The 18,320-nt window shown below is 46.7% G+C and overlaps 1 protein-coding gene across 5 annotated transcripts in view; it reads left to right on the top strand.

Moving 5' to 3' along the window:
- LOC138467907 (coiled-coil domain-containing protein 102A-like) overlaps positions 1-18,320 on the top strand; it is a 458,996-nt gene that overhangs the window by 217,323 nt on the left and 223,353 nt on the right. For 3 of the 5 annotated variants that reach the window (XM_069608227.1, XM_069608224.1, XM_069608226.1), the window contains exons 2-3: positions 1,015-1,140; positions 7,464-7,550. Coding sequence is in view for 3 of the 5 variants with exons in the window: in XM_069608224.1 (XP_069464325.1) it covers positions 1,102-1,140; positions 7,464-7,550 (126 nt within the window). In the remaining 2 variants the exon portion in view is untranslated. Of the gene's footprint in view, positions 1-1,014; positions 1,141-7,463; positions 7,551-18,320 lie in introns of those variants that run through there. The other 2 variants (XM_069608225.1, XM_069608228.1) reach the window with 2 other exon arrangements.

The raw sequence follows: 18,320 nt of genomic DNA, 5'->3' as shown, positions 1-18,320 counted from the left end.
AAAGTAGGAAAGTCCATTTGAGCCAAGTCACACATTCCACAACGCCACCTAGTAGTCATCGCTGGAAGGTCACCTCCAGTTCTGAGCCACAACAGCAAGGCAAACCTTTTCTTCAGGAAATTGTCTTTGTCTAATAGGCAGTGCTACTTTATACATATACATTTGCAAGGCTGACACCTGTAGGCAGCGCTCTGCTAAATGGCTGCTGAGAGGTGGGCGTGGCTGGGGCTAGTCCCTCAGGAACCCATCTCAGAGACTGCTGGGGTTGTCTATCCCCAGCCCATGTAAAGCTCTGAAGCTTTGGCTTCCGCTTGCTTGTGCTTAGCAAGCTGTTAGAGGAAATAAACGCAGGTGCAGGGTGCAACAAAAAGGCTCAAAGTCGTTGGAGAGGGCTTAGTTGCAATCATACACAGAGAGAAGCACACAAGGCGGTCTAGAAAACGAAAAGGGCTACAGGTTGCTTGCACTTAAGATGTAAAGGTATGCCAGCACAGATGCAAGGTACAGCAGAGGCAGTCGAGATTAGAAGCAGACGCTTGACTGCGTGCCTGATTACCCTGCATGGTCTCACCATGGGTTTGGTCAGGAAAAGTGCGTCTATCACTAAGCTGTCCTAGTGGACTGTTAGACTGAGGAGGGTCTCTGCCCCGCGGGCTGTCCTTGGCTAAATGGAGCAGCGTGGGTCTGTTAGCTGTCTCTTCTTGGGGAGGGGGTGCAGAAGAATGCCGTATGTAGCTGTCCTCTGCCTTCAGATCAAGACTGGGGAGTGGGGACTTTGTTACAGTATGAACACTGTGTTTGTGTATGTGTCTAGTTGTAACAAAGTGTTGTTCAATGTTTGGCTTTCTTGTCTCATGCAATCGCAAGCTGGTTTTGGGCGGCATGTGTGTTTTCCGTAAAGCTAATGTTTAACCTATTGTGTCCTTAAGGCCTGCCCCGTTTATGCTCCATGGCCACTATCATTGCATTTGTGATATCTGGATTAAGAATTGAGATCTGTTTATTCTTTTTCAGGCATGGAATGCTTCAGTATACAACACAACATGCCCAGACTCCCACTGGTATGACACTTGAAATAGAAGGTGTTTTATTGATAAAGCAATGAAAACCACATTGACGCAGGACAACAAGTTAGATCAGGTATGGTGTAACACGTCATTTGTTCTTTTTCTTGATAGTGACCCCAAATATGAAAGAAGGAGAATGTATCACTCGGCTTCCCTTGGCCACAACTCTTTGGGGGATGCAAACGGGCGAAGGGGATTGTCATCTGTCTTGGTTTATAGGCTAGGAGGCAGAGCCATGGCAAAGGAAGTGGCAAGCACCGGATCTTATAGGCTAGGAGGCAGAGGCATGGGAAAGAAAGTGGCAAGCATTGGATCTTATAGGCTAGGAGGCAGAGCCATGGGAAAGGAGGTGGCAAGTACCAGATCTTATAGGCTAGGAGGCAGAGCCATGGAAAAGGAAGTGGCAAGCACCGGATCTTATAGGCTAGGTGGCAGAGCCATGGGAAAGAAAGTGGCAAGCACTGGATCTCATAGGCTAGGAGGCAGAGCCATGGGAAAGGAAGTGGCAAGCACTGGATCTTATAGGCTAGGAGGCAGAGGCATGGGAAAGGAAGTGGCAAGCACCGGATCTTATAGGCTAGGAGGCAGAGCCATGGGAAAGAAAGTGGCAAGCACCACATCTTTAGTCCCTGTTCTAAATCACTGCTGTGATGTAAGTGTAATATGGAATAACTGTTTAGTGGATAAGCCTGGATGTATTTTTACATTATGATGTGGGCTCTTCAATCTGATATTTGCTATTCTGAGTTCAAAAAGTTTTTTTGATAGTTTAGGCAAGGAGGCTTTGATTGATGCTGTCTATGCTGCGTGTTAGTTGCGCACCTACTTTGGCATGGGAATATCCCTTGCAAATGCTGTGCTGCTCTTTATCAAGGATCACGTTCTAGTGATTGTTAATGTCTCAGCTGTCTCTGCTTTTTGATTGGAGATTGCATGTCCGCAGGGGTCTGAAGTACAGCCCATTCCAATGTGTTCAACGACCCAACACGTCCCCTCGGTATTTTTAGTAAGATTATTTCTCCAACTGAAGCAAGTTTGACCCAATTCTCCCTCAGAGGCCTTCATACTTGACATGTCTTGACTACACAATGCTTTTTCCTTTCGCTTCAAGTCTTGTATTGAGTCTTTCATATTGCATTGAGGCAATTTTCCACCTTAACAAGTCCAGTATCTCTAATATTTGGAGGGACGGGTTAAGAACATACCTTTATAGTGAACCCTGTATCTGTATGCCTATTTCCAGCACGCCTCCTCCTACCCCACTCACTATCCGGTTGTGCTGTTCAAGGCAATGGCTTTAAAAAAGATCTGCATTGGGTGAACAGCTGCATGGGGGTGTGGCGTGTGATGACAGGGTGTTGAGGCACATGTCTCTGCACACATTTTGCTTTCAGGATCATGATACAGCCCTGCACATCATTGCATCAGGTTCCATTGGTCCGTCATCTGAGGAAGTCACAGGAACCGTCAGAAAGGACACATCGGGGTCATTACGAGTTAGGCGCTAAAAATATTTTTTTACCGGCCTGCAGGCAATATCGGGATCCCTTAGCGGCATCATTGAAAGCATTGACAGCCCTTCTGACTCCGTCCACCTCTAAATTGGCATTAACGGGTCCGGCATTAGCGGGCCTGCTAATAACGATCCTGCTAATACCGGAAGTAACGTCATCGCACCGGAACGGGAAATGGCACGGCGACCATCTTGAAAAACACAATCCATTGCCATCCTCGATACACAGGACCTTGAGCCTCAATCCAACACCAGAACATCAACCACGCCACCAGCACCATAGGACCATGCGAAAGGCGATTAAGAAAGGGGCATCCCGGCAGCGGAAGGATCGGTTCTTCGAGGAGGAACTCAACATGCTCGCGGACACTCTTGCTGAGAATGCAGAGGTGGTCTTTGCCTCGGACCGGAAAAGAGCAGCACAACTAAAAAAGAAGATATGGGAGCTAGTGGCCCAGAATGTCAGTGCGGTTGGCACCACCCCCGCACAGTAAAGGACGTCAGAAAACATTGGGACGACCTGCGCCTCAGAGTGCGCAATATCTTGTCAGCCAACCAGAGCCAGGGCCTGGCTACTGGTGGTGGCTCAAACTCACCAATCAAACTGAGCCGCTGGGAAGAAACCTGCGCAAGCACAATCAGTATGGAGTCCATAGAAGGTGTAGGAGAAATGGAACATGGAGCCACGTCATCGGCAGATGGAGGTTAGTGTCCTAAGAAAACACTGTATTGCAAAGTATGATGATAGTCCACCAATGTCACTGTGCCATGGGGCAATGCATGGCCCATTACACACACATGGACACATGCCTGCCTAGATGTCGTCCCCAGCACTTACACATCCACATGCATGCAGCATGCCATACCTGACACACACCACAGGCAGGGAAACGGCATTTGTGTCACACTGCATGCAGTCCACAACACAAAGGCATGTCTCACAGCAGACACCACCTCACACTGTGTGAACCTAACGTATGCCTGAGCAACCCCACCAAATGGCAGATAACCTCTATGCCACAAGAGTAGGACAGCAAGTCAACAAATGTGTACAACTGCACTAATACTATTGTATGCATGATGCATGTACCATCATCACTCATGCCGTCCCTCTTATGGTCCCCCACAGGCCAAGATACCGACAGCGATGCAGAGGACTCTGCAGCACAGGCCACCACACCTACCAAGAGGGCCAAGTCCAGGGAAGAAACCAACAGGCCTTCCACCTCCAAGGGCACTGGCAAGGCAGATCAGCAACTGAGGAGAAAGGCACCACTGGATGGCAGGGAACAGGGGCGTCATAGCTCATCCACTACTCCACAAATTCCAACACCTGTGGTATCAGCAGCTGTAGAGCGGTGGCAGATGGGGCCCTGTCTGCAGCTACCAGTTCGGTTGGGGAGGCAGCTGCCACTGCGCCACAGAGTGGCGATGAGGTCCTTTCCCAAGGCGAGGTCTGTGTCCCCGAGGAGGACACACGCTCCATGGAATTCCTTGGCACACCCAGCCCCACCCAAGAACACGAGGTACACACCCATCAGCACACCCAATGGCATGTCTCATGTCCAGTTATTATCGTTACTTTAGAGTAGGTGTCCATCCCTCCATCTGTGAGTCCTCCAGCACTTTTTGCCGAACGCTTGGATTTATTGACTGATTCTTCGGAGTTAGTGGGAACCTTTTTCCACACTCACTCATTGTTTTACTCTAATCATGCAAACCCTTTTCCCTTCTTTTTGCTATTTCTTTGTGGCGTCATGCTTTCCTCCAATTTCAAAGGAATCTACAATTTACTAAAGCAGCACACAGCACTTTCTGTGCCGTGTTTTTGGAGGCTCCTAGAGCTTCCCAGTGATTGGTTTTACTTTACTTGGCAGACTCGCAAAGTTACCAAGGCAGGGGGATGCTTTTTATCCTAGCTGTGTTTTATTTTGCGAGATCGGCACACCCAACCTTATGTGGAGCGCTGAGGGGATCCAATGTATCCCTTTTCACGACTCTCCAATAACCTTTTTTGTTACTGTGACAGGTCCATCTGTTGAGGCTGGTGGCAGTGTACCTTTTTCACAATGTTTTGTGAACTTTCATCACAGGCTGTCTTCGCAGCTGCGATAGGGTACACAAGCGACACCATTTGCCCAAAATACTGTACTTTTGTAAGCCCTAAACAAGTTGGCCTGTCGTTTCTTATGTCTCCTTCTACCCTGCTAGGTCAGGAAGGGTCCTCTTGTCCCTTTTTCTTCACCGGGCTTCCCCTTGAAAGCCCAAAAGGGCCCTTTGAGTGACTGGCAGGACAGCAAGTGGGAATGGTTAACCAAAACTCCCCTGTCCCGCAGTGTGCCTGAAAGAAACCAGTTCAGACTGGGTGGCTAGCTGTCCCCATTGGACAACCATCCCCAAGTTTGAATGGTACACGGGATACGATTGGTGGACTCAGCAAGGTTTCCTGCATAAATCCATAGGTCCTAGAGCTGAAAACCAGAGTCGACCACTGGAACAGAATAATCTGAAGAAGAAGAACAAAGAAGGACAACACCAGCAACTTCCAGCGACCGCCAGTGCCTGCTGAGTGACCGCTGCTGCCCTAAACTCAACTTCTAAGCAATAGGGAAGATCAGAAGATGATGAATTCCTCCCTTGGACTGGTGGGCCTAACCAGTCCCAAAACAAACTACATTTTGTGCCATTCCTTGAAGAGCTGCTACCTTCATGGCCTGCAATTTGCCAATACCCTGTGACCTCTGCTGTATCGCTGTACATTGTCTCCTGAAGTGCGGTCTCGCCTTAAACTTTGTGGGCATCTTACTGAGCCTGCAGTGACCTGATCCAGCTCCCAAAAGTCCCTCCCCCCAATACGTGGACAGAGAAACTGAGAAGAGGCCCCCTCTGTGACAACCATCCTTCGACCAAGCCTGAAAAAGATGCTAACAATCGAGAACCATGAAGATCCTTTGCTGTGCGTCCGTTTGCTTGAGAGCTGCCGCCAGTTCCACTGAAGTCCCTTTATTCTGTCGCCAAGACCGAGAAACCAGTGGCCGGGTCTGCTGTTTCTTCACCTGAAGGATCTGTCCTACCCTTGGTACAACCTACCTGTGAGTTGCTTGCTTGATCCTGTGATCCTGGGGGCTGCAGATAGCTTTATTTTGCACCCCTCAAGGTAACTCATAGAGTTGCATTGGGGTGGACCATCCATTGCACTCTAGCACTGCCTTAGTAAACCCGTCCTTGGGGCAGTCCGACAAGGGAAACCCCTGAAACCCTTACCTTTGTAAAACTAACTTTACTTACCTGCAATACTGGAAGAGACTCCTGCTGCACTCTGCCGTACTGAACCTTTTACCCTTCTTCCTGCCTTACCTGCTCCAACCCTGGCCACTGGTGGCCCAGTGACCCAGCTGAACACTGAGAGACTCACATAAGATAGGGTTGGACTTATTAAGATAGGCAGCAATAAAGTTATTAATTAAAAGTTTTCACTTATGTTTTAGATGGTTTGACTACGTGATTTGTTGCGAACTGTGGTTCATTATTCAAAGAATATTACAAAGTGATCTTATATTGCTCTTCTATTTTAAAGTACTTAGTTGACTTATGAATTAGCACCACTGCCTTAGTGTATATAATAAATGCCTATTTTCTATTTAACTTCTAAGTGTATTAGTGTTTTCTTGCACTAGGTGTATGTCTTAACAGTAGAAAAACTGAAAAGTTGATTTTCAGATCCCCACAAGCAAGGCTGAAACTGGGGCCGGCATACACAGACTTTACAATTGATGGTCATCTCATAAAATGTTTAGATCAGGTTAAAACCCCTGCGGTGACAATGGATAAATCCTTGAGCACTGATACACATGTAGCAAATGTCACCAGAAAATCACAATACCACCTTAAACTACTCAGATTGGTTAAGCCATATGTCACAAATAAGAACTGCGAGACTTTGGTCAGAGGCCATGTTATGCCTCGAATTAACTACTGTAACGCCTTGCTAGGGGGAGCATGTCAAAACAGCATACAAAAACTTCAAGTTTTTCAAAATTATGCAGTTTGCATCATCAAAGGCGTGGCTAGACGAGAACATATAACTAAGGCCAGGAGGGAACTTCATTGGCTACCAGTCAATCGCAGGATCTCTTTTAAGATCCTGACCCTGTCACACAAATATTTATATGGACATGCCCATGCTTACTTGAAAAACTGTATTACCCCCTAAGCTTCAAGGAGATCAACTAGATCTAACAATACCCTTCGCCTCATCTGCCCAAAGATCAAAAGAAGCCAAGGTAGAGGTCGCTCTTTCCCGGTTCTGGCTACTCTAGCCTGGAACGACCTCCCAGTAGAAATGCACTCAGAGAAGAACCTTCAAACTTCCCAGAAAAGGCTTAAAACGCGCTTTTTTGAATAAATAGACTGCCTTACTCACCATTAATATTTCTGTGCCGCTTTATATTCACTAGCCTCTCCCCCGTTCATGGTTTGTTAGCATTATCTGTCTTTTGTCTTTCGTTATATGTGCGCCCTGATGCCTGCAGGCTACAGCGCGTTACAAGCGCAACATATATAACATAACATGCTCTGAGTTCCGTGTACCTCACTACAGCCCTCCTCCCTCCTTGGACTAATGCTGGCTGCTCGCCATGCTACCAAACCTTTGTCTGGCTCAGGCCTAACCTAAGAAGCGCAACCCTGTTAACCTAAGGTAGGCTTTTCCAAGTTTTGTCTACCAAGTTGGCCCAGGATGAGTATGCTCTGTAACACCTCCGTTTGAATATACAATATTGTTCGCCCAACAAGCCAGATTTGCTATAAGTCAATGTTGCGTCAATCCAAGTTATGGAGTGTTTTGTATTAAAATGATTGTTTTTTCTGCACTGATATGTAAGAGAATTGGTGCCATTTCATCCCTAAAGAATCCCAGAAGAAAAGAAAATGGATCCTCCACGGATAACCCCAGTGCGAGAAACGTGAAGGTAAGGCCTCTAATGTACAACTGTCGTGTATTTTTAATAAGCAAATCTGTGGTTTTCAAAGGGCTTGGAATGTAACATCTCATTATTATCTTGGGTTACATTGCTTGGGCTTTTATCTCTCCTGCCTCTCCCTATTGGTTTCTGATGGTATCTCACATGGAAGAAGCGGTGCCTTGTTTGAATTACAGTATTGTCTCCCTGATAAAAGTCTCCTAGCCTACTGTATCCTGTTCCTCCGTTTACAATCTGCAGTCCTCTGCTGGTGACCTCAAATGTTTAACATTGAAATTGTGTGGTGTATATATGTGCAAATAAATCTGTAGCATGTCACGAGCCCGATGGCATACACAGCTACGGACACCTGAATAATATTAAAGGGTTTTCATTAAGAAAAAGTAAGGCATAAGACTGGTGTATGGAAATTGGTTCCGGATGGTTGAAACTGAGACCTTAAAATTAGGGGTATATAAGTAGGGCACCAAAAAGGCATAAAGAAAGTTCCAGACCGGAAAGTCTCCTGCTTAGTTCGTTCTAGTGTTCAGTCCTTATCCGTTTGTCTGGGGACCACAAGACATCTCCGGCTCTCCCGGGATTCAGGGCTTCCTCCCCTTGGCAAGTGTCCAAAAAGGTCTCACTCTCTTGGGGCTATCCTACTCTGTTACGTACTCCCCTCTTCTGGGGCCAAGGGCCTCTCCCTCTCTAGTACACACCCCATCTTCTGGAGACTGACTCTCTCTTTCTAGTTTTCATCATTCTCCCCCCTCATCTATGTCAAGGGTCTCTGGTGTTTCTCTTTATTCTGGCGTTCCACCCGCTCACCGGAGCACACCACTCTTCTGTGTTCAAGGTGCTTCTAGGGCTCAGGGGACTGGTTCCCCCAGTCAGAGCTGCACACCCCTGTTCAGGGGACTCTTCTCCCTCTCACTGGAGCACACCGCTCTTCTGGGGTTCAAGGGCACTCCTCTCCCTTGGTGGAGCAGGTCTCCCAAGTGGGTTCAAAGGGCTCCCCTCCTTTGGTTCTCCCAAGCTTCCTCTACAATGCCTCTCCTCGACGCCGAGGCTAGAGACACAGTCTGTGGATTGTAGTATCAGTTTTAAAGCCCTCACCATTCTCCAATTGGCTGAGTCAAGCTTTCAGATTGATTGGCTATTTGGAGTCAAAGTCCAGGGGAGGAAGGTATTTAAAAGGCTTGCAACCATTTCAGATTTCTTCCACTTTTGCAGGAGTTGTGTTTGTCTGCTGCTCTGCTTCTCCATTGCTGCCTGGCTGTCCCCTTGAAAGGAAAATCATTTTGTGGGTTTCTGGTGTTCGAAATAGACATCATATGGGACAGGAAAACCTCTAGTAAATTTCTCACCAGGGAAAATCGATTTTACCATCGGAAGGAAGCATTTCTCCCCTTAAATCCTGCAGCTACTGGGGAGAGAGAAAGGTGTTCTCCTTTAGAGGTACTGCTGAGGTAGGGGGGCTGGAATGAGCTAGGTTTCAAATTTCAAGGATCCACACCTGTTCTCTAAGGGGTATCTATGAATGTGTTAGGGTTTTTCCATAGTATATATTTCTCTGAATCCCTGATAGACATTCTGGAATCCACTCTGTGTTTTGGAACACTGACCAGCATACATCCTGGGAGATTTAGTCCCAAATATCCTGTTTCTTTGGGACCTTGTAGTTACCAACTAGTTGTTCTTTCACGGGATCCACAAATAGCCCATGGGTAGTGTGTCTACAGGATTTAGAGAGACCTTATGGTAGGGAGAATCCTATGGGATTCGTCTACAAGGGATGACCCTCTCTTGCATTAACTTTCCTCCTTGCACCGGATGACAAAATGCCTGACTGGTGGGAGTTTGTCTCAGCGCCGTATCAGTCTTGGTCTCAGGGAGACAGTGGGCAGGGTGCAAGGTTGGCACTCTGACTTTGTCACAAACCCCTACGCTTACCATTGCCATTGTATCTTGTTTGAAATATGAGGGATACATTTCCTTAATTTCGCAGTAGGTCAACTAAAAGACTGTTTTGTCTCATGGGTTGTTCTCCAGTATAAACTTGGTTTGTTTTTAGTGTATAAAGAAGGTTTTATTACAAGTTGCTCTGCCAGGCGACTCCTTAAAATCCCTTCTAACTTCTCATATGAAGTGCGTGAATATTGGCCACAAAGTACTTCGATTCCATATGCTTCTGAAATGACGCAGGTCCCTTGATTAAGACGGTAATAAAGCCCAAACCGTCCACCAATTAAGTAGTAATAAATGAGAACTACAGGACTCTGTCAAGGATGGCACTCTGTCAAGAGTGGCACAGGGCCCCCAGGTAGGGTTTGGGTGGCTGTGCTGATGTAAGGTGACAGATAAGTACACACATAGCAGGAAACTCATCAAGAAAGAAAAGTAGGCAACTGTAGTTGTGAACAGAAAGGGGCAGGAAATACAAAGATACAAACAAACTGGATTCCCTCTTGGGGTGTATGCAGATATGGAAAAAGAGTGTTCCACGGACCTTTTGAAACTCCAGCCTTCTGCACGGATTACTATTACAGAGGCCCACTCTGTCTGCTCATGGCTGGGAACAACAGCTGTGGGTGCCTGTTAAACGGAAAACGTGACAAGGGAAGGGCCAGAGGTTGCCTGCCGGAAACCAACAGTCAAGCTCTGTACAAAGGATCAACATAAGACACAAGAGAGACAAGAACAGAAATAACCAGGGACAAGGAAGTCTAAGAGAAATCTAGCAGAAGGGAATGAAGGAGGAAACAGTACAATAGAAATGGGTAAACTAAAGGGGAGGACAGAGGAGTCAAGGAAGAGAAGGACAGGGATCAAGAACAAGGGGTTGCAAACAAGGAAGAGAGCAAGGGAGCAGCAGCCAGGAAAGAGGGGGGCTGCAAACAAGGAAGCAGGGCTGCAGTACCAAATGGTACAAGGTACAGAAAAACTGTAGTGGATTGCAAAGGACTGTAGTAGGCTGCTAGGCAGAGAGTCCAGAGGAGCAGGACTGAGAGCTGTAGTAGGCGGCAGACGGAGAGCCCAGAGGAGTAGGGCAGCAAGGAGCGAACCCAAAGGAACAGGGCGTAGAGACAGAGAGACCCGAGGGTCAGGGTTGAAAGCAGAAGAGAGTAGCAGGCTGCAAGGCAGGGAGCCCAGCAGAGCAGAGCAGCAAGGAGCGAGCTCAGAGGAGCAGAGCAGCGAGGCAGGGAGCCCGGAAGGCTATGGCTGTAGGCAGCGGAGTGTAACAGGCTGCAAGGCAGGAAGCCCAGAGGAGCAGGGCTGTGAGGCAGGGAGCCCAAAAGGCTAGGGCTGTAGGCAGCAGGGTGTAGCAGGCTGCAAGGCAGGAAGCCCAGAGGAGCAGGGCTGTGAGGCAGGGAGCCCTAAAGGCTAGGTCTGTAGGCAGCAGGGTGTAGCAGGCAGCAAGGCAGGAAGCCCAGAAAGAGCACTGGAACAAAAGCAGGAAAATGCAGCAGCAGGAACAGCATACAAATTCGAGACAAAAAGGGGCTGAGAGGACTCTTGATGCAAGAGACTGAGCTCCTGCAGGCAGCTGCTTAAATACCGCCCTGCCCTGTACTGCGGCAGGCTAATTGGCAGCACCTGCAGCAGCACACCTGAATACAATCTGCCTCCTCCCTCTCTGGTCCTGAGATGGTGGAAGCAGCACTGATCCCTAGGGCTTCTGGGGATTGTGGTTCCAATGCTGACGAATGGGAATGGCCAGAAATTGATAGCTGTAGCAAGGTGCATTGTGGTACATTTAGTTAATGGAGTTATATAAGAAGGCACCGAAGTCACGCAAATGGGAATTAAGTACCAAAGTGTGAATAGGGGTTGTTCCAAGAGTATTCTGAAGAAAAATGAATAACAAATAGTCCATGATGGTTGCCAATGTGTGCGCCCATGGCGCAGGCATGACAGACTCAGCGCCATTAAGTATATATATGCTTAGTTTTAATGGTCAATCAAACAAAAATGCCCTCTTCATGTTGATTACACGTGTTTTGGCTCGCCTGAGCCTTTTTCAAATCTGGGCCGAAAATAACATGAGAAATCCATACGACTGTTGTCAGGTAAGTAATACCAGGGTCAGATCCCCTAGTCCAATAATCCTTCTGTTTAAGATTGCACGCGCCGGCTTAATAGGTTTGTTTTTAGTCTGGTTCTTCTCCTCTTCCAAGCTTTTTTCTGTCACGCATTAACCAAACCACTTGTTGAATTCAGGAAAGTCTGTTACCAAGAGCAGGACTTCTGTAGCCTCCACCTCCCATTACCTTTTTCTGTTCAACACTAACACCTTAGCTGTGTAGTAATATTTCCAGCAATCATGATGCAGACAGTAGGTAGTTACGTTTCCCCCAGAGGAGTTTCCTGAATTAGGATTTCTGGGTGAAAATCATTCTCTTGGCTTCCCGAGTCTAACTTAACAATTCTGTCTGCCCGTTTACATTGACTGGTTGCTGGAGTCTTCTTTGGGTATTGTGGGAGGGCCCATATAAATATCTGGACGTTTTCTTATTGGGACCCTTCCTTTTCTTGTGGGTTTTTCTGGGGTCTGGTATTTATTTATGTATTTCATTTATAAAGTGCACAAACAGCCCAAAGGCATTGAGGCACTGTTACAGGTACATGTAATTAGTGCTATGAATGACATAACATCTTTTCAATTACAGCAGCAGACACAAGAGATGTTACAGTTTAGGAGAACAGTTGTTTTGTTAGTGCTTTTCAGAAAACCCAGTAATATTTGTGTGCTCCGAGTGCTGGGAGGAGGAAATTCCATTGTATGGCTGCTAGGTAGAGGAAGCTGAAACCGCCGGCTTTTGTACGCTTAACTTTGGGAAGGAGTAGACAGTCAGTATATGGTGTCCTTGTGGGTCTTGTGTGTACTTTAATTATTTTTGCTAGAGGTGGGGGTGGGGAGTCTGCTTTGGATAGGCACCTGTGGGTGATGGACAATGTCTTAAAAGTGATGCGGTCTTGGATGGGCAGCCAGTGGGCTTCTCTTCTTGCTTTAGGGATGTGTTCTCTTTTGGGGATATTCAAGGCTGCTTGGAGGGTGTTGTTTTGAATGACTTAGAGTTGGTGGAGATTTTTGGAGGAGGTGCCTGTGAAGAGGACATTGAAGTAATCAATCCGCGACCCTATGATTGCTCGGGCAATAGTTTGGCAACTGTTTTTATAGAGGAATAGTCTAGCAGCGTTTAGTACCTTGGTAGCGTAGGCTGCTGAAGAGGCAACAGCCTTTATTTGGTGGGACTTGGTTAGGGAGGCATCGAGGTAGACCCCCAAGAATTTTTACGGATGCTGAGACGGGGATATAGATGTTGTCGATCTGGAACTCAGTCTATTGTTCATTAAGATTTTTTAGGGCTGTAGGGGGTCCGACGAGTAACATCTCAGTTTTGCCATGGTTTAGGCATAGATGGCTTTCTGCCATCCAGGATTGGATTAAGGAGTAGGTGTTGTTGAGGGTGTTTGAATTGTCTGCATAGATGCCTGAAAGTTGGATAAGAATTTGGGTATCGTCGGCATAGTTTGTGTAGGCTATGCAGAGGGAGTCCAGGATGTCAAAGAGGGGTCTAGTGAAGATGTTGTAGAGTGTTGGGGATATTCATGACCCTTGCTGTACCCCAAAAGTGATGGCGGATGGAGAGGCATTGCCGTTCTCTGAGAATACCCTCATGTATTTTCCTTTCAGAAAGGATGCGATCCAGGCGATGGCCGTGGAGGAGAAGTTTGCAGAGGTTGCGGCATAAGATTTTGTGGTCGAACAGGTCAAATGCTGCCTGCAGAACCAGGAGGAGGAGAAGAGCTGACATGCCCTCATCCCCAAGCTGATTTTTTAGGTCGAGTAGGGCTGATTCGGTGCCATGGCCAGGGCGGAAGCCCAATTGCTGTATACCTAGAGTGTGGTTGGATTCAAGGAAATCCTGAACCGTCAAGTATGCAGCTCTCTCAAGGATTTTTAATAGGAAGGGGACGGTGGTGATTGGCCTGTAGTTAATAGGAATAGCAGGTTCTGGAGATTGTCTTTTAGCATGGGGAGGACCCATGATTCTTTGAGACAGGCTGGTACTGTGCTTGTGGCGAAGGTGCCGTTTATTTAAGGCTTTGATGGGGTAACTATTTCTGAACAGTCTTTGATGAGGGGTGCTGGGCAAATTCCTCATTTCCTTTTAGTTCTCTAAAGATGGTAAAGATTTCTCTGGTGTGCGATTTGGCATAGCAGATTCTGGTATTGAAGGAATTGAATTTTGCTGTTATAATTGCAGATTTGTATCGCTTAGAGATTTTGGCAAACTCATCTTTCCAGGTGTCTGTTGGATTTTTCTGCAATGTTAATTCTTCCTGGCATTTCAAGTTGCGCATTTCTAGGCGGTCAGGGGTGAACCAAGAGTTAGAATGTCTGACAAGTTAGGTTTTGCAAGGGACTAGGCAGCAATGGTATTTACTGCAAAGGAGAGGGTTGAGGTGTATATGTCCACTAGTGACTTGGGGTCAGTAGTGAAGGGAGGTTTAAGGCAGGCAGTGTGCAGCCAAGGAATTATATTTTCTTTTGTCCATTTTCTAGAGCTCCGCGTGACTGCTGGAGGTAGTTGAGTGGAGACGAGTTTAGGTTTTTTGTGCAGTGGGATGATGAAGTCAATAATGTGGTGGTCTGACCACAGGCATGGAGTAATGACACTGATTAAGATTTGGCAGTTGTGGTCCTCAATCCAGTCCAGTGTGCGTCCCTTCACATGGGTAGGGCTGGTGCTGCGGTGTTGGAAGTCTAGGGTTTAAAGGGCTTTGTCCAGTGATGTGAATTGAGAGTCATTAGGGTCATGAAGACTCAAATTGAGGTCTCCTAAGAGAATGATTTTTGAGCAGGCTTTGATATTATGCTTAAGGGTATTTTCCTCAAAGTTGTTAGTGGGTCCGGGAGGGCGGTATATGAGGTGGATGGTGATGGTGCGGGAGGGAGACGGTGATAGTTTGATGTATAGTAAGTCAGTATCGTCGTTAGTGGGGGTGTTGACCTGTTTGATAGGAGGGGAGTCTCTAGCTACCAGGGCAATGCCGCCTCCTCTGGATCAAAGCCTGTCGTTCTGGTAGATAGTGTAGCCGGGGGGGGGTGGCTGTGGGTAATGCGGGTCCCGATGACTCTTGGAGCCATGTTTCTGAGATAGCTAAGGCGTCAAGGTTCTGGTTGGTGATGAGATTGTGTATGTCCAGTGCGTGAGCAGGTAAGGAGCGTGCGTTAATGAGTGCGCAGGTTATGGGGGGAGGGTGGTCGAGGCGACTACAGTGGTGTGTGGGTCTAAGAGTGTGTCCTGTTTAGGTGCCTGGGCTGAGAGGGTTGCCAGCTGATTGTGTGAAGTGGGGTGGTTGTACTTGCCATAGCTAGTGTCGACATGGGCATGCAGCTTTGCTGGGGATTTGGAGGGGAGCTGTGGCCCTTTAGATGTCTGGTACCTGTGCAAGTGGGGTCTGCATGAGGAACATCAATAACAGGGGGATTACAAGTTATACCTAAGTTCAGTCGTTTTGGTACTGCAGGCATCAGAAATGCAGGCAAAATAACATTAGAGTATTTCTGAGAGGTGGCAACATCACTAATAGTAGATACTTTTGCATTAGATAAGGGTGCATGATAACCATTAGAGCATTTGTGGGAGGTGGCAACACTAATAGTAGATACTTTTGCATAGATAAGGGTGCATGAGAAACCTTAGAGCATTTCTGGGAGGTGGCAACATCAGTAATAATAGATACTTTTGCATTAGATAAGGGTGCATGAGAAACCTTAGAGCATTTCTGGGAGGTGGCAACATCAGTAATAATAGATACTTTTGCATTAGATAAGGGTGCATGAGAAACCTTAGAGAATTTCTGGGAGGTGGCAACATCAGTAATAATAGATACTTTTGCATTAGATAAGGGTGCATGACTAACCTTAGAGCATTTCTGGGAGGTGGCAACATCAGTAATAATAGATACTTTTGCATTAGATAAGGGTGCATGAGAAACCTTAGAGCATTTCTGGGAGGTGGCAACCTCACTAATAATAGATAATTTTGCATTAGATAAGGGTGCATGAGAAACAGGGCATTTCTGGGAGGTGGTAACATCACTAATAATAGATAATTTTGCATTAGATAAGGGTGCATGAGAAACATTAGAGCATTTCTGGGAGGTTGCAACATCACTAATAATAGATACTTTTGCATTAGATAATGGTGCATAAGAAACAGAGCATTTCTGTGAGGTGGCATCATCATTCATAATAGATACTTCTGCATTAGGTAGTGGTGCATTAGAAACGTTAAGAGCAGGGAGCGCACTGAGGTCAGGCACCATGGGTGCACTTGCCTTGTTAGTGTTGGTAGCTGCAGGTAATTGTGACCTTATTTGCATGTTCATGTGTCCAAGAACGCAGCTCAGCATATACCTCCTCCTTGGTGCGCCTAGATGGGTGCGTCCATGTAGGCGGTGATTGCGTGCTTTTGTGAGTTGAGGGTAGGTTTGTTGCTGTCTGAGCACGGTGTGGGATCCAAGTCTGTGGTTGCACGAGTTAGGTGCGTCCTACCAGACTGTGCTGCATGCATATTATTTTGTCCTGGTTATTAGTTTCACTTTTCTGGTGGTCTTGAAAGATTCCCAACTGTTTTATGGGCCTTATCTACCCGCCTCATTTGAAGGTTCTAGCTTTCTGATATAGGAGATGAAGAAGAATATGAAGGTCCAGAAGGTGATTTGGAGCAAACTTCCATGCTTGTTCAAGGGTTTCTATCAGAGCTTCTGAGCTTGGATCCCTCTCATACTCCAAAACAGTTTCCTCATTGGTAGTCAGCCTCTTCCCCAAGGCTTTTAGAATCCTGTTTGGCCTACATTATCAACACAGGAAATTCATTTGATAGATGATTACTCTCATAAGCCGCTGTTCTCTGTCCATCTCCTTCGGCTTTGGGCAGTGTTTGGTCCTGCATCGCTCCCTGGGGCACTGGAGGCTGACACTCTGAACTGGCATATTATCAAATCCCTTTCAGATGTCTACTGTGCTGGTGGGCTGATGTTTATTGGGTAATCCTTCTTATTTTCCTTAAGATGTTTTATCCACCGTGGGAAATCCAGCTTCTCTGCTTACTCATCCAAGTGCAGGGATCGTCGATATCCTTTTCCAACACCTGGACACAGTTGACCTGGCTCACTGGGTAGATGATGTCTTCTACTCTTGGTGGCTATTCCAAACCTTTTGGATTGCCTGGGCTTCTTATCTGGCAGGTTGCCCAGAATCTCCCCTTCCTGTTGCCATCAGCTGGATATGGGAACAGCACTGGATCTCTTTTGGAGACCTTCTGAAGGGGTGTGTTTCCTCCTCTCAGTTCTTCTCTTATTTGCTATTCCTTCAACTCATGGGAGGGCTCTGTATACCAGACCATTTCATAGTGGAACTAGTGGATGATATCTCGCTTCTTAATTTTCTGTTGGTTGGAGGAACAGTTACATTGAGAATAGCTAGGTTGCTTGGATGGTTTATGGACACCAATGCAGTTGACACCATTCAATTTATATCAAGAATGGCAGTATTTGAAAGCATGAGGTATCCACAGCAATTGGGAGGCAGTTCTATTTTCAGGTCATTATCCACTAAAACCTTCTCTCTCACTGGGATCCTGTACTTATAAGCACCACATATGTCATAACAGTTCTTTCAGGGTGAGCTACAGGTTGGGAGGCGGGGCTGAGTGATTAGGAGGGGAAACATTAATCTGGGGCTTCTAGGTCTCTCTCCTAACACAGTAGTCTCAAAACCTATCCGGGGGTGGGCCTGGGGCACCTCACTTAAACTATCAGTAGGAGGCACAATAAAGTTGGGTGGACCTCAAATGGTCTCTGGTCTTCGGGGAAGAGAAGAAGGCAAAAACAAAATAGGGGTCTGGTTCTCCCACAGTGGCCTGGGTCAAAAGCTTTGCATCTAGTTCTGCAATACCACTTCTGACACCACATACAAATGCAGATCTCCGTTTGACTTTTAGACTGGTGTCTATTTAGGAAAAGGTTGATTATACTTCTTACGTACTTCTTGCAGAAAGGTTAAATGATTCAAGTTTGGAGCATCACCCTCTTCCTCTAATACGTCTCCTCTCTGATCTTTGCCTGGCCCTCCCCTGCTGTCGTTTTCTGCACATTGTGTGCATCTTTCTTATTTTCTACTTATTGTGCACTTCTGTCTCATCCTTGCCAATTTTGTTGCCCTATTCTCTGCTAGACTCCTTTAACATTCTTGCCTCCCTCCATCTTCTCCTGTACATCCTCCTTGTCCTCTCATGTGTGTCTCCTGCGTCCATGCATTGTTCACTTCACCAGTCTTGCTCTCGTGCCTAAGCCTACGCCATCCTCTCTGCATTTTCTCACTCTTTTACTGTACTTTCTGCTGTCTTGGACTGTGTATTCCACTTGATTTTCCTGTGATTTCTCCCATGCATTTCCCTTATCCTCATTTGTAAAATGGCCTCCTTCTCGATGCATTTTTCTCATTCTCTCCATTGTATCATCCTTATTCTTTTGGTTGTGTCATCCTCATTCTCTCTGTTGCCTCATCCTCATCCTCCCAGTGCACCTCCTTCATCTTCTTCTGGGCATTTCTTTCTCCCTGGCCTGTGTGCTTCTTCCACACCCCAGCCGTTGGAGGTGGGTATTATAGCACATTCAGAAACACCTGGTTGGTATGTTAGGCAGTGCATCAGCGAACACAGGAATGTCTTGGCGAGATGCTGATGACCTCACATAGAAAAG

Source organism: Ambystoma mexicanum, chromosome 4q, assembly GCF_040938575.1.
Source record: "Ambystoma mexicanum isolate Mex_15411 chromosome 4q, UKY_AmexF1_1, whole genome shotgun sequence".
NCBI lineage: Eukaryota > Metazoa > Chordata > Amphibia > Caudata > Ambystomatidae > Ambystoma > Ambystoma mexicanum.
This window is presented reverse-complemented; position numbering and strand designations above follow the sequence as displayed.